This window comes from Saccoglossus kowalevskii, chromosome 2, assembly GCF_978046115.1.
Source record: "Saccoglossus kowalevskii chromosome 2, keSacKowa6.1, whole genome shotgun sequence".
Taxonomy (NCBI): domain Eukaryota; kingdom Metazoa; phylum Hemichordata; class Enteropneusta; family Harrimaniidae; genus Saccoglossus; species Saccoglossus kowalevskii.
This window is the reverse complement of record NC_140642.1, coordinates 21892380-21909616: the sequence shown is the minus strand read 5'-3', so window position 1 is coordinate 21909616 and position 17237 is coordinate 21892380. Positions and strand designations below refer to the sequence as shown.

Below are 17237 nucleotides of genomic sequence, written 5' to 3'. Positions count from 1 at the left end.
ATGAGTACACCTTGGATTTCCGGTTATCCAGACAGAGTGGGTATTCCCACATAACAGAATCGGTCACACTGGATAACTAGATCGTCAATTATTCGTCTGTTTAATAATTTCTAATAACGGTTTGTCCAAAACGCAGCTTCCTGCTTTTTAAATTTACTCCAACATTTCTCAGTCTGTTGATTGTTAGTTGATTTGACATGTATCAATTTTCTTTGAGGATACAAGGTCGTCGCGATGTACATCTCGTAGAATTTATTGCATTATTTCAATTAATAACATAGGGGATGCCATTTAGCAATCTGCCTAATTAGGTACATAATCTCTACGTTATCTTTTCTTTTTCTTTGAAAAAATGTCTTTTTCTTAGAATTCTCTTTAATTGTCTAATGCCGAGTTGAATAGAACTATTTTTGAATATTGAATCCACAACTGAAACAGTATTCAATGAGCTCATCTCTACTTGTCTTGCAAGGTTGGTGAAATGATGATGCAACTTTAAAAAAAACGAAAAACTTATGGAATAAACATAATCTCATTCATATCGCTATGTCAAGTTGAAATAACTTTCTATTCATTTGACGATGATAAGGATTGCTGTCTGTTATCTATAGTACGCCAAATGCAGTCTGAACATGTTAAAACGGATTAACTGACATACATATTAATCCATTATTTAAATTGCTAATAACCTGCTTGAGGTACCGGACCGGGAACGTCGCTTAAGTTTATACTTAACCAACTACAGAGAAGTTTAAATACTCTAAGGTGTGGCCTTCACACATTCAACTTGCACATAGCAAATCAAACTAAGTACTGGACACGTCATATCTTTTGATTACTAGTAATTGTTCACTATATTACTAACTGCAAATACCACACTGTCAGAAATAGCGGTCCGGATGGCGACGGTTATATCGTAATTAGTTCCAATCCACTGAGTCAAGTTCCGTCCAGGACCTCGCATGCGCCTAAATGATGACAGATCTAACAGTAGGCATGAAAAACAAAATGGCCACTCAGTCAGCCATATTAGTAATCAGCTAAATAAGTCGGTCAACAGATACGCGAAAACTAATTCATGACATGTATTTTGATGTCAAATGCCGCTGCATGTTGTCCGTATGACTAAAATAAATTGACCCTAGTAGTGCAATAAATGTTCAAAAGTTGTTTTGTTTGCAGGTGAACACTAGAATAGTCAGCAAACTTACCACTTCATTGAATGGCCACACAAGGTAGAGGGAACACAAAAACAATCACGGCGAACTGAATCAGCTGCTAAAAAATAATGTGGAGAATGTGGAGATGAAAGTAGTAGATGATTGTCAGAAACAGAAAAGGGCCATACCTGTCAAACATAATCAGATTATCAGATTGGCCAGAAAATAAAACGAATTCCGATCATTTTATTTGATGTTATTTCGCCTAGACGTCGTAGATCGCCATCTCAAGTGGATCAGGCCCGTAGTTTGGGGGGGGGGTTCGGGGGGTTCGGTCGAACCCCCTAAATTTTGGAAGTGAATAGATTTATGATCGTAGATTAGAACATAATAAAACAAACAGTATTAATTAAAATAATTATCATCGTTTAAATAACTTGACTCAGTGAGGTAACTATCAGACTCGATCGAAATTGCATAGTAATGAACATTTAGGTGACAACGAGCTTTAAATGTCAATCGTGAAGTTACGCCGTCTCAGTTCAACAGCTGCCAATCAAAACAGGTTGTTATAAATGGGCAAGCTTTTATTCGGTGATTCCGCGATGGTGTAATGAAGATCGCGTTCAAGCAGCTGATGTTAAATATTAAAGCAACATTGAAACAATAATGTAATGGTAGTCACTCTCTAAAGGATGTGGTGGTCCTGAATAGGTCCATTTGTCTTGTGCTAGTGTTTGCTCAGTTAGTAAAGTGTGGGGTTCGAACGGGATTGAGACGGCAACACCACACTGTACTTTCATCTTGCTTAATTAGTTTTGTATTCTTCAAGTTAATGATGGCATATATACTGTTTTGTTCTAAGCGTATCAGCCAAATGTAGTCAACTTATTGTATTAGTACGTGTAGCCTGTGTTATTGGACATAGTGTACAGCTAAGAATTGAAAACATCATTAAAAAAATGACGAAGATTTATCATCACGAGTTGAAGGTTGGTTGAAGAGCTTCTTGCAGCCAAAAATTTATCCCACAGTGTTGCTTCAGCACTGAAATTATGCGATAAATCATATTTTTCAAACATATTTTTTTACACGTTTTTTTGATGTCTTAGAAAATTTTCTATATTTTTAGTGGGTTCATAAAAAGGATAAGTTTATTGAGACCGCTGCTAAACTGCTACTATATGCATATTATTTTACCGCCCTCTAAAATCAGATTTACAGTAAACCAACAAATTTACGTACTGCAAGAAACTGGGTAGTATGCCATTGGTTAGTGCATTTAATTTGTTTGATGCAATCACCGTGCCAGCTATTTCTTATGGTAGCGATATGGGGGTACCAAAATTCGGAAATCGAGAGGGTACAGACAACATTTTGCAGTTATCGACTTAGCATTAATAGTTGTACAAACAATATAGCGATATTGGACGAATGTAGAAGGCTGCCATTATGCTGTGGTTATTTCAAGTGTTGTATCTTATATTGGTTAAAATTAAATAATAAATAGCTGGAACCCCAAAACATGTTATATCATGCTTAAACGATTAGAGAAGACCGGCAGACTTACTTGGGATACCCACATAAAAATCTCCTGTTCAAATATGGTTTCGGCATTGCCTGGTTTGGAAAACAAGTTGCAGATACTGCAAATTTCTTAGGGATATTTACTCAAAGAATAAAAAAAATTGTTGTCAGCAAGAATGGCATGCCTCAATTTCACAATCATCCAGGCTGTGTACTTTCGAAAAAATCGATGAAGTATTATAACCTGGGAGATTTATTGGCAAGCAATTATAGACTAAAATTTATACCGACGAGTTTTCGCTGTTTTGGCCATAAACATAATGTTGAATTAGACAGGCACACAAAAATACAGTTAGATCAATAAATTTTTAGTTTTTGCAGTGATACGTTATAATTTAGCATGATAGAAAATTAAATTCACTTTGTTTTTATATGTTCATTTTATAATGATCTAAGGGCTAATCTTTTGTCAATAATTTTATGCAATTATGCAAATACTGACAGTCTGGGCTTACTTCGTCGCTACACAAACTGCCACACCATATATCAACTAGCTCTGTATCTTATAAAAGTTTTCAAGCGACGAGATAAATATGAATCCAGCTTAACTTAGTACCATATGTTTACATGAATGTTGTATTGTTTTTAAAACGTGATATGCACTTTTCTACCCATTACATCTTGTACGATGTGGTGAGGCCCTGTACAGAAATAAAATTACATAATTGACTAATACTAAAATGAATAATTGTAGACAGATTTCGACATGAAATTGTGTCACTTTTATGTGCGCTAACATCTGTGAAGAGCGAAAAAGTTCGTGAGTAGCATTCTACCTTAAAATGCTTGGACAATAATGCTAAGATACGTACAGTCTTGCCTTTTTTGTGTACAACATTTTGCCGTAATGAATCAATGGTGTGGGTGCGTTTGTCTGTGGGTGGGGAATGGCCTAGGACCTTTTCTCTAAAATGGTAAAATAGTTCAAAAATGTTATGTGGAACAACTTACCAACGTAACACAAAGTAAACCAATTGAATTTAAAATCGAGAATATAAAAATGTATGTAACAGAGCTCAAACACACTTTTTGAATATTATAAAATTCACACGTTTCACATCAAATATATCATTTATTGTTGTTTTCGAACCCCCTATTCAAAAGTGCTGGCTACGGGCCTGTGGATATTATTTTCGACTGCAAAGAAAACTATTCTCACCACGGTTAAAATATTTCCACCGAGGTGTAAATATTGCTATAGCGGAGAGAATTATTTTCACTGAGGTATAAATATTCATACCACGCAGAAAAAATTAAATATTTTGTATGATGTTATTCCGACAAGACGTCGTAACAAATCGTTTGATTTATTTCCACCGAGGTGTAATATCTATACTGTGTAGAAAAATATTTTCACTGCATTTTAAATATTTTCACTGGGTCATAAATAATAACGCCGCGAAGAAGTGTGCCAGTGAAAATGTCGGAACTTCGAAATGAAGCAAGAAAATGAAAGTGAAAGTGTGGGAATTTCAAATTGGTCAATGACGACCGTATCCATCATCTTAAACAAATGGCCACAGCTCTAGGTGGTCTGATCAGCTGGTGTATAAAAGTGAATATGCGAATATAATAGAGACATCCGATTGAATATATTTACGTAAATTAAAGCATTTTCATGCAGTGTCAGCCTTGTCAACATGCTGGTATTTACTGGAACCCGCGGAGAATTTCTATTATTTTATTTGATGTTATTCCGACGAGTAGCCGTAATAAATATTTGGATCGCCGTCTGCTATCCTCCTAAGTCGATTCGAGTAAAATAGCCACTGTGCTAGGTGGTCTGATGAAAAAGATTTGCGTGATTCTTACTCACTGTTTACTCTCTGTATACACTGCACATCGACAGCCTAGTACAACATGCTTCTTGACAACAAAGGTCTAGTCTTCGCGGGTACTGTCTCAATTGGAGTCGCTATTGGTGTGGGTTATATAGCAGGTAAGTATTTAGGAAATATTTATATATCAAGAACTTCAGAGCTGCAGCTACCTAAAGCAGGGAGCTACCTAAAGTGACTCGTGATCGAACGTCTTCTCACAAGGGTGTGAGTGGGTGGTGCCTAGGTCCTTTTGCAACCCAATCAGAAAATAATAATTACCGGTATTATCAGGCACAGCAGTTTTTGTTTTGTTTTTGTTTTTTTGCATTTTGAATTGTAATATTATGTAAGGAAGCTTACAACTACCAAACAATAACATCCCATTGGATTTATGATGAACAATAGCGGACAACATTACCACTTTTACATGATTTGTCTGTTTATATTATTTGAACATTAATAAGTTCAACCACAGATTTTATAATGACTCCTATGCCAAAGTTCTTTTGATTTCTGTATTGCTTCACGATGTACAGAACAAAGCCTCCTGTCACAATGTGAAGTCTGACGGGAAATTCGGTTCAGGCATGGAGCTAAAATATGGTTCAGGTCACATATAGAGGGCAAGTGGTAATCCAAGGTCAAAGCACTGTTATGTGTTAATGCGTGGAAGTTGCCCCCTACGCATGCGTCAGATGACCATAGCGTGCATTGTTTACAAACAAGTGTCTACCCATGAGCCATCGTTTGGGACTCAATTACCTTGTGCGCAGGTGACGACCCTGGTCATTTCCTTTCCGGGGGGGTGCCAGAGGAATCTGATTTCACAAAAGCAGGAAAGGACTTTGCCCCTTCCCCAAGTGAAAACTAAAACAGGGTGACCCCCATATCATCCAGAAATACAGTGGGACACCCTCCCCCCATTGTATTTTTTAGTTTACCATTTACAACACTGTCCAATCATTCTTTCTCTTTCTTTTGTTGTGGTTTTACAGGAGATATTGACATGTATCAATAATAAATGTTATTTCAAATATATCATACTAATTTTTTACTACCTTGGTATTATACATTATGATGAGCTGAGTTATTCAAACAAGAAAACTATTTTGATGCAAGCATTGGTTGTTTAATAACAATTAACGAATACAATAAACTTTTTATTTTGTGGAGAAAATAAGTTTGAATTTTGTAAGTGCTAAAAGAAAGTTCATGAAGTTGAATGTTTTTTTCAGCATATAACAACATTTATTGTCTCTCCCCCTCCCAGGCTATGAAAAAAGGCACCCCCACCCCACCCCCCATTGAGTGGGGCAGACACTGATTAATTAATGAATTGTTTGCAATATTGAATCTGTACATTCTACACATAAAAATGTAATATATATATATATATATATAGTTGGGGAATTTGAATTTTAATATTTTTGTACAATGGACAAATGCGTCTTTCCCAACGTTCACACTGTTAAAATGTTTACAATAGTCGCAGAGTCCTTGGTTTCTGCTAATGTTGATTGTGAGTTGAACAGTGACAATAGTTATTTATTGACTTATATATCTAGTGCAAAAAATTTAAATATTTTGCTTCTCCAGAATAGATTTAAACTGGCAATGAATCACAGTTTAGATGAATTTGTTCTACCATATTGCCATTCTGACTTTTTTGAATTCTGCATGTGCCCCCTTTGTGACCCTGTATTCCCTGTACTCCGCAGCCTATATCACACCTTAAGTCAGAAATGTGTATAAATTAAAAAATTCATTAATTATGGCCAACCAAATGCAAACATACTGTAAAACATGTTGAAAAAGCAGCATGCAATTTTATTTGTGGTAAAATGACGTATTAATAGAGAAATGTTGATTTAGCGAATCTCTCTTGTTATTGTTGATTTCTTTGTTTGGCGGCCATTTTGAATTGATAATAAAGTCATTAGCGACATCTTGAATTAGCGAAACAGGTCTCATTAAATTTGTGAAAAAGACATGCTCGCGAAAAAGACATGTTTTACAGTACTGCAATATACAAGCTCTTACATTGGCTGGCTATACATTCTTCTTTAGTTTGACTAAATCATAATATTCAAATTATACAATCTTGTGACAAGAAATGTGCGCAATTGTCCTCACGTTTCAGAATAATGTAGAAATAACATCATATGTATTCAGTATTGACATCCGTAACCAATCCAAGAACATAACACTTTACGATTATATATACATGTATATCGCAGCAGCGTTTTTTCTAGAAAAAAAATGCGAGATGGAGCTCTACAATTCAGCTGCGCCACCAAGTGAGGGGGATAGGGTTCTCCCTATCAGGGTGTGGAGTATTTGATAACTCTAAGTTAAAATGGAGCATTCTATGACTTCCTTGGGGTCAAAATTACTATAAGATAGGTCACAGTTGACGTCAGATGTTTTTACATATGAAACTCTTATAACCGACTTACTTACATAGCATTTCCATTGGACAAACAACTCTGATTAATACGCTATAATTGTGATTGTACCGATACCACACTGGTCTTTATAGAGAAAATGTTTTTGCACTGTTTCAGGTTATAAATATGCTGACAAGATGCGACCACCAGTGAGTGTATTCAAGGAAAGCTATTTGGCTGAAGATAACCCTATATTGAATTATGTGATTGATCATTCTCTGAGAGAACCAGTCATACTCAAAGACCTACGTGAGGTAAAGTATTTGCTGTGAATGAGTGTGTTTAATGACTAAAATAGAAGTAGTATTCAGACATATTGTCATACGTTTGCATACCACCTTTGATACTCATTCTGCATCACAAAGTCAAATCTATATGTAACCCTATACACATGTTTGTATTTATCTTTGTGTAACAAACTGTATCACCACAATATCTAATGGAACTATATGTCTATGCTGTTGTTGCTGAGTAGACTGCTTTATGGCATTGATGAGTTGTTTACTAGTATTCAGTTTTCGTACATCATTGGTATTTCAATCAATGTCCCATTTTGTTGTAGACAACAGTGAGCACATTCAGTATGAATAGAATGCTAATTGCTCCAGAAGAAGCACAGTTTTTTAGAATATTATTGAAAATGCTAGATGCCAAAAAAGTTATTGAAATTGGTAAGTATGGCACATGTTTATATTAATTGAGTTTCTCGATTTCTATAGATATATTCTAATATAGGCCTCCACATTTGTACAACTGCATAAACTCAATTCAAATGCATATGACAGTACAACTATCTGGCGACCTGTGCAGTGAGGATACTGATGATCATGGAGTGATACAAGTTAATTTGGAGAACGTAACAGTGAAAAGCACCAAGATTTTGTCATTAAGATTGCCTTGGATCAGTGTGCCCTATTAACTGACCTATTAGAGGCCACAATATTATGTTTGCGGGTTAAGACACCTGTACAGTCAAACAAATCTTACTCGTTTCTAAATAAACCAACGCTTTTGGCAATCAACATACTGACTCATCTTGATTTGTGACTCATGTGTGCGGAACACATAATTGGAATCTTTGCGGTTAGTGTGTCTGTATGTGCATGTATGTATGTATATATATATGTTCAACTGGTTTGGTTGAAGTCTGTGCATATTATATACCAAATTTACATATTAATTAGCCAATTTAAAATATTTTCACTTGTTTCTTTATTACACATAATGGGAATCTTAGTCATAATTTACAGATGTTGTTCTATGTACAATTAATACATTTTAAATAATAAACCTTACTGTGTTAACAAATTGTATTTGGCAACATGAAAAGGAGTCTGATGCCCAGTGGTGATGTTGAAACAAACCCAGATCCTGGTAATATACTAAGACCGGAATTAACAAAGAAGTCGTGTACATCAAGGTTCACTCAGATTAATGAATGCAGCTTCTTGAGCATATACATGACAAATAGTTTTGTTGCACTTGTGTACTCTGAGATTCTGAACATGGGTCAGTGGAAGTTTTTAGTTGTCAGTACAAAACTAGATTATGGGAAATCACTTTATGATGAGTTGTACCCGCAAACATGTAGATTACATATTCATTCACCTGTTTGCAGATGTTCCTTGTACTACTTTATAATCAAATAATGGTAACTGTGACATTCATGTATTGTTAATAACCATTTTCGGTTCTGAAATTGATTTTTAAAACCCACTTTCGTTTCTGAGATCTGTTTTTATTTTAAAAATGAAGATGAATTGAAACAAAAATTGGTCTTAGAAGTGAAAATGGATTCAAACATTTCGTTTTTTACTCAATTGGACCATAGAAAAAGGCCATAACCACTGTCTTATGCTTTCATGAAAGCTATAAAAACTATCTAGCAAACAAATTTGTGTATAGTCACAAATTATGAATATGTTCAAAACATATTATAAGATGCAATCGGCTTTTAAGATCAATGGCCGATATACTGCTACCTTGTTGGATCTCATTGATAACCAATGCCGAGATTTCTTTGTATATAATCAGTGAAAATTTTAAAAAGTTCTACAACGGCTTGATATAGTTTGGAGTTTTGTTGATCCTGACCATCATGTCCCAGTATGTTGGAACTCGGACTACGATTGAAACAGCATACTGCAGGCGATGCGGACAAATGCAACTTTAGACTGCTCTGTTTCATTTTTCTTATTGTATATATTGTTATACACAAAACACTAGAATGTAGGTCCTACGATACAATATTATACTCAGATGTAAATCCCATTATTTTGTGAATAACCATATATTATCCTGTAGTAAGAACTTGCTTGAATGCTATACAGTCAACAAACATGTGAAGTAGCAGTGTTTAACACCATATGGTATGTTATTTCTTACAGGCGTGTTTACCGGATACAACACTTTGAGTATGGCGCTAACATTGCCAGATGATGGCAAAGTGATTGCATGTGATGTTTGTGAAAAGTTTACTAACTTTGCAGAACAGTATTGGAGCAAATCGGAGATCAACCATAAAATTGATTTAAGATTACAACCTGCACTGAAGACTCTAGGTAGGTTTCATACATATATAAGTTTCCATATTTGCTTTAGCTTACCTTGTATTACCACTATCATATTTCATCTATCTCAGGATTTTCCCATGCATACAAGATGTTCAAAACATGAAATTTACACCACGTTATGTGGATATATGCCAGCAACAAGCTCTGTTAGTCACCGGTGCCAAAGTTGTTGAGTGTTCTTTGTTTTGTTTTTTAGAATATGTAAAATGCTATTTGAATGAGAACGTTAAAACTAGTGCATACTTTCTTTAGTTCCATTCAAACAATTATAATTCAGTCTCCAACTTGAGTCCTTTCATTTCTTTTATGTGGCTAGTGCTTCAAGTGAGACTTATGCACATGCAGTGGTTTAGCGATTTGATCCAAGATGAACAACTGGCAGCCATTTTGTTTTTTGAAAATGCGGTATCTTGGACCTCTTGGATCTTGCTTTGTCCAATTTAGTTCAAAAATGGCACATACATTATAGATATTACGATGCATGTCCATGACGATTTGTTGTGTGATTGGATGAAAGATGGCTGACTAGCAGTCATTTTGTTTTTTTTAAATGTCAGCCATATAACCATATCTATGATACTCATGTATAGTCTCATATTTTTGTCACTGTCATAATAGACACCTATATTTATTTGTAGGAATATCTTCCAAACGTTGTAATTAAATATTCATAGTCAAAAAATTCAAAATACTAACAAAAATTAATAAATATAAAAAAAAATGGAGAAGTTAATTTAGTATAACATGAGTGAGTCTGATTGCAAATTAATTCATGAATGACAAGATTTCCTCCTGAAATGCATAATACTTATACAATAGGTAACGATTATCTATTTGAGTAAACTGACACCGACACAGTTGTATATTCTCAAGGATACAATGTATGTTAGTCACTTAGTACATGTTCATGTTTGACTTCTGTTTCATTCTCATTAAAATTATAAAATGCCTAAATTTCCCGCCATGAAAACATAGTTTGAAAGAGTGTTATTGGGTAAAACCATAACAGTTAGGCTGGCTCACGCTTACAATACTGTAGACATGCACATGCAAGCTATGTAATAAATCAGATTTTTGTTGAAACTAGTTTAGTCTATTATTTCATAGAGTCTATGATTATTTGCATTCTCAATTACTGACCATACACTACAAATTCAATCAGAAACAAGTTACCTGATCACATGACCAGTGATTTGCACATCCAATTTGATTTCATATATTACTGTGGAATACTTTATTTTCGCTGGAATTAATTTTCGCTGAAAAGGCTTTTTGGGCATTTGGCTTTGAATTTATTTTCACTGATTTTTAATAAGATTAATGTAAAATAGGGAGAAAAATGTATATTCGCTGGATTTTATTTTCACGGAATCATCCCTTCAGCGAAAATAGCGAAAATAAATTCCAAACGAAAATAAAGTACTCTACAGTATACATGTAACAGTACACGTTCATAATAATTCAATTCATAATTAGATAATAGACAACAATGGACAATGTAAAATATTAACAGTCAGAATTTAAATATATCTTGGAAAAAATTTGCCGGGATCAACAATAGAGAACAATTATTCTGCATGTCTAAATTTTAGGCGAAAAAATGTTTACAAAACAATTACAATTACAGTAAATTTATCATGGAAATAATAGCACACAACTATCAATCAGAATTTGTTGCACAGTTCTTCTAACACCCTCCGTGAGAGTTTGTAATGGTCCACCCCTAAACGCATTTAAATGTACTTAGATATGTAAAGCATTTCATTTTTTTAATAGTCTTTTTTTTAAGTACCGGTACAGGGGGGGCTATTCATATCTTATTTCTTTGAAGTTTTTATTAAAGTTTAAATTTAAATTTTTTACATATATACATACGCAGCATCTCAACAAGAAATCTGTTTGTGTGTCCAAATGATGTTATTGAAAACTGAGAATGCATATTACTGACTTTGTGAAAATTATTTCCTGGTATTCTTTTCAGATTCCTTGATTGAAGCCGGCGAAAGTGGCACATATGATTTTATATTTATTGATGCTGACAAGGATAATTATAGTAATTACTATGATAGAGCTTATACCTTATTGAGGAAAGGTGGCATAATAGCCATAGATAATGTAAGTCTAGTTCATACCATTATTTATATCTCAAAATAGTATTATTATCTTCCCAATTAAAAAAACAATCATGTTTGTCATTTTGGGGACATGGTAAAACTTTAATTACTTTTAAATTACCTTTGTTATCATGACATCATCGTCTATATGCTCTTATTGCAAAAAGTTATTGTGTTTCAATTTATATTTTGTTGTTGTTCATGATACATTGTGACAGGATAATGGTTGATATTTTAATGTTCATACAGAATCACATGACATCTCATCATAACACATGACAGATTGCAATAACATGTGCAAGTTTAGACAATGCATGTTTATTTTACATAATACTCTTGCATGTTAACCATAGGAGAGCGTCTCCTCAAACAATAACATAATGATTGTAATAATAAATGACATCAGAGCTTCACTTCATGCTTGGATATTTGACATATGTGTCATATCGCTGGGCTGATGAATTTAACACTTCTGTAGAGAAGATTCATTCATTTAGTGGTGAACGAAGAAAGGTGATAACTTCATTAATGTTATAGTCATGTAATTTAGATTTTTTTATTTTCTCGATCATTGTACACAGATGTTAGGTGTATGCTCATGCACGGCTTGTTAAGCCCCGTTCGGACACAGTCCGAAAACGAGGACTTATGTTTTGACCTCCGTGCGTGTGCGTGCGTGTGTGCGTGCGTCCGGACCTATGTCTTAGAAATGCCTGGACCAATCACAATCAAACTTCACACATACATCATACATAATATTATACATATGCACGTCAATTTGTTTCACGATCTGATTCAAGATGGCCGATTGGCGGCCATTTTTGTGCTAAAAATCATCAAAATCAAGCATTTCTCGGCTGTTTACAGATGGATTTTGTTCAAACTTGGTATATACATTAGACATTATAGGACCTTGATGCACATCATTTTGTTTTACGATCTGATTCAAGATGCCCGAATGGTGGCCATTTTTGTGCTAAAAAATCCTAAAAATCAAGCATTTCTCGGCTGTTTACAGATGGATTTTGTTCAAACTTGGTTTATACATTAGACATTATGGGACTTTGATGCAAATAATTTTGTTTTTCAGATAAGATTCAAAATGGCCGACTGGTGGCCATTTTGTTTTAATGAATGTGGTTCTCGTGCCATATCTCTGACTTGCTTTCACTGATTATGTTCAAATTTTAAATATTCATTATACATCATGTCATAGATAGACAGATATATTGGTTTGACGATCCTATTCAAAATGGCCGAATGGTGGTCATTTTTGTGCTAAAAAATCATCAAATATCAAGCATTTCTGGCATTTTATGGATGGATTTCGTTCAAACTTGGTACATACATTAGACATTACGGGTTCCTGATGCACGTCATTTTATTTTTCAGATTGGATTCAAAATGGCTGACTGGTGGCCATTTTGTTTTAATGATTGGGCTTCTAGAGCCATATCTCTTAAATGCTTTGACTGATTATATTCAAATTTTATATATTTGTTATACATCATGTTATATATATACATGTATTCAAAATGGCTGATTTTGAATGCTGTTCCAGAGCAATCTCTCTCAATATGGACAAGTACTTGTTTGACGATCAGATACAAATGTCAATCATTTTAATGTTAAAAAATCATATTCCTGACATGGTTATATTCCAGCTATATTACTATAAACAAAACTATATATCTTAAATTTGATAACTAACGGGGACTGTGCCATGCATGGCTTGTTTTTATTTATTTGTGCAATTAATGTGTGGTTTTTTTTCATTAGGTGATATGGAAAGGCAAAGTGGCCGATAAAATGGAGACAGATATCGCAACCACAGCCATAAGAGCATGTACTGATAAAATATATAGTGACCAGAATGTAGATATCAGTATGCTTACATTAGGAGATGGTGTAATGTTAGCAATGAAGAAATAAGTGCACACTGGCAATATCGTTTTCTAAGATACAAGATTATTTTTAAAAGCTAAATAACAGTTGTATTGTTACATAATCATGTATTCAAATATTACTATATAGCGCATAACAGACGAAACAAATAAATATGAAACACAACACTATTGTTCGAACATGGCTCTGATGCAGTTCTGTTAACCTCACACAACAACACCTGTCACTACATTGTTTGTTTGTACACATTGAAGCTGGCTTCACTTCATCAAGGAATTAAAAGGTGTTCTAAATTGTGAAAACTCTCATCATTGCAAAGGACACCATCTCTTACCATCCCACTATCCGCAACCATGATGAAGCTATCTCGTCCTCATGCTCAAGGCCTGTAACATCCTCATCGCACGCTCTCAGTCATCTGTCTGTTCACATAAAACAGAAGTAAACCCCGGGAGCTATTCAAATTTCGAACCATTGCCAATTTTACAGACTTTTAATAAAATGGCTCTCTCACACAAACCAGCCGATTACGTTTTTGTATGATGTTATTTATAGCAAATTACAGGGAGTTTCTGGCATCGTCTTTCAAAACTAAATTCTTTTTTGCATTATTCATGTACAGCTTTGAAAATTAAGCAGTACGTACAGTATCTTTTGTGCCGGCTTTTGTGCTTTATCTCGGTAAGTTGAGTGTGTGTGTTTTTACAACGTTGCACTTGCATCGATTTTAAAAACATTAAATTGCATTAAATTCTTGCAGCTCTTCATGTAACTCTTGTGACATTTATGTAACAGACTCTTAAAAATGAGCAGATTAGCTTTAGTGTTGTAATCTTCCCCTTACCGACACTCATTGTGACAAAGCCAGTATACCAAGCTGGCTACCAAGAGCATTTGCAATAACAGATCATGCATATCATTGATATCATTGGTAACTCAGAGCTTGAATGAAAGTGTTATTGGCAACACCTAAGACAAATACATCACCTACCTGTTATCTGTATTGAAGGTGTCAATCGGGTATTGAAGCAACTTGGTGAAAATAAGATAAGACTGGATTTATCAACAACGTTACAGTGCTATATAAGTATAGAATGTTAGTCCATCAAAGTCTGCATAGCAACTGATCACTGATTACAACGTTCTGTTTTTCTAGAATTGATATTACAGGCAGATATACACGAGAAATAAATAAAACTATTTCATTGGTCATAGAAGACATCTGGTAACACCGATTACTCATGATTTCCTTAAATCATTGGTCGAGTCAATGCCATTCATGCGAAATATATCCTATACCGATGGTATGCATCCGCTAAGTTGATTCGACCATCATTTGAAATTTCTGAATGATTTTAAAATATCGTATATAAAACAACTATGACTATATGAAAGGGAGTAAATCTTTTATGTTGATAACATTCGTGTATGTGTTATGAAATGAATTAAAGAATTCCTAAAAGGAAACACTGCTGGATAATAGTTTTGATTTCTTTTTATGTTTTTATCTTCTTTCAGTAGTTTTTTTTTCCCTATCGTTGAATAATTTACAGTTTATTTCATCTTCATCATGGCAACTTGAATAAGAACAAATTCCGTCTTCTAATGGTGTTCTGGTTGTGTATGTTTTAAACACATTCTGTTATATTTTTGCCAATAACTTTATTACACTACTAAAAAAACCTTCAGAGGGTTTTTGTATGGTAAGGAACATAAATACATACAATACATAAGAGATAAAAATAAAATGTTAGTAAAATAAAAGAAAAAATAAATTAATTACTTTCTGTGGTTTTAAAAATTGTGCTCTTTAAGTATTTTGCTAAAGCTAACGTGTGTATCAGTATGTAGTTAACATGCAGTACATAGTCAGTGGCATACATTGTAATTACATGTATCTCAAAATATGGTTACCACTTTAATCAAATTTATATAACATTACATTACGTTTGGAGTTGTGCAAATGTGTACGTAACACGGTTATTCCCCGAACCATTTATTCGACTTTTTTATTCCTCCAAGTGTAGACCTCGTACAGCTTTTGGCTGGCGTGTTCAGTTTGGGGTGGGGGCCTTAATGAACTCTTTTCCAATTTGTCATTACTGGATATGTTTATTTCCAGCACGATATACCAGTATGCTCTGCGTTTACGTCAATTTGCAATCCAAAACACATATTCTCTGTCAATAGCGCCACCAAGCACAGGCTGTGTGTGTAGAGATATGACAAACAAACAACCGCCGTCTATAATAAATCCATCAAGCTGAGTGAAATCGCTCGTGGGATGATAGTTTGCTCGTAAATTGTCTAGTTCGTTCAAATAAGATGGAGATAGGAACGGAAATAAGCCATAAGATAAGGGTAAGGATACTGGTTCGGATGGAGCGTTAAAAATACATTCCATTTCGTAGTAGATGGTGCTTTTTCTGATGCGGTGCCGAACGTATTTCCGACGTCGGAGCCGATCAAAGAATGACGACCCGATGAGCAGTTGCCGGTTTGCAAATACTATCATTGACACTTGCAAATCATGCCATACAGTTTGCAGTGCTAATATGGCGCACTGACTTCAGGTCAGGCGGCCATTCGTATCATATTTCTTTCATTACAAATATACCAAAACAAAAAAATCACATCAGACACAGCGAGGTACTTTTATATAATAGATAAATCTGAAAGACATGAGTTGTATTCTCTGTTTGCTAAAACCATCTATTTTAAAGACAACAACAGCAACAAGGATAAGTTAATATGAATAATATGAATGCCCACTGCGGACGATAATTACACAACTTGAGTAAACAACAGTATTTATTAGATGAAAAATCAGAATAGTACGTGTTTGCATTGATTGTACATACATGTACCAAAAAATGAAGTACATTAGAAAATTTCATGGTTTCATCTTATGAATACTGATATACGCTTTCTACGAGAAGGGCATAATGTACATTAAATTTTAGTATGCAAACACATTTAATTTGCTTACATTGCCCAGAGGAATGAAATTAATGTGATCATTTTGTTTCTCAACAGTTGGGTAATAAAGAGCTACCCTTCTGATCAAAACAAACCAAACATCATCAGATTTCAAATTTAGGGAGCTTATTTTGTCGATTTTGGGTTGATCACTATTGCTGCAAACTAGACAAATCAAATCCTACAGTTTACATAAATGTCACACCCTCTGTCATCAACTACTAAGTATGCCGTGCAAAGGTGATGCAGTTTTTTCTGTAAAAGAAAAAGTGTCAACTGAGTGTTAGGAGTTTTACCAATGGCAGAACAGAAGATATATTGTCATCGCAAACAAGCATCATGCTTATTGGCTGATGATGGAGGGACTGTTTTTGCTTTAAATATTGTGTAATAGCAGTTTGTTGTTATGGTGTTTTCATTACTTTATTAAGTATTATTTCAATCTGATTAAAATCTGATGTAGTGTACGGGCTTTAATTATTTTAGCTATAAACTTATTTTAATTTTATTTTTTATTACTTTTGTTATTAATGCCCTTTTATTTTATTATTTTACTTTGATTTTGATTTTTTTTAATTCCGTGGATGTGTCATTTCAAATAGTTTTGTTCCTATACACATAATAAGATAATAATGCTTGTCTTTGTTACTGC

General features: G+C 34.3%; 2 protein-coding genes across 2 annotated transcripts in view; both read left to right on the top strand.

Annotated features, from left to right (window-relative positions):
- The first annotated feature begins 4532 nt into the window (after nt 1–4532).
- Nucleotides 4533–13785, top strand: LOC100366724 (putative caffeoyl-CoA O-methyltransferase 2). Its single transcript, XM_002740395.3, has 6 exons — nt 4533–4686; nt 7132–7268; nt 7577–7685; nt 9402–9575; nt 11569–11702; nt 13481–13785. The coding sequence occupies exons 1-6, from the start codon at nt 4608–4610 to the stop codon at nt 13631–13633; spliced, it is 786 nt and encodes a 261-aa protein (XP_002740441.1). The 5' UTR covers nt 4533–4607; the 3' UTR covers nt 13634–13785.
- A 2059-nt stretch (nt 13786–15844) lies between these two features.
- LOC100368091 (uncharacterized) overlaps nt 15845–17237 on the top strand; it is a 34120-nt gene continuing 32727 nt past the window's right edge. Inside the window, exon 1 of the mRNA XM_085492870.1 lies at nt 15845–15967. Within this exon, the coding sequence (XP_085348996.1) occupies nt 15932–15967 (36 nt within the window). The 5' untranslated portion in view covers nt 15845–15931. The remainder of the gene's footprint in view (nt 15968–17237) is intronic.

Coding starts and splice junctions, on each gene's coding strand:
- LOC100366724 (XM_002740395.3), top strand. CDS start 4,608: ATGCTTCTTGACAACAAAGGTCTAGTCTTCGCGGGTACTGTCTCAATT. Junction 9,576..11,568: donor ACCTGCACTGAAGACTCTAG/GTAGGTTTCATA, acceptor TATTCTTTTCAG/ATTCCTTGATTGAAGCCGGC. Junction 11,703..13,480: donor GCATAATAGCCATAGATAAT/GTAAGTCTAGTT, acceptor TTTTTTCATTAG/GTGATATGGAAAGGCAAAGT.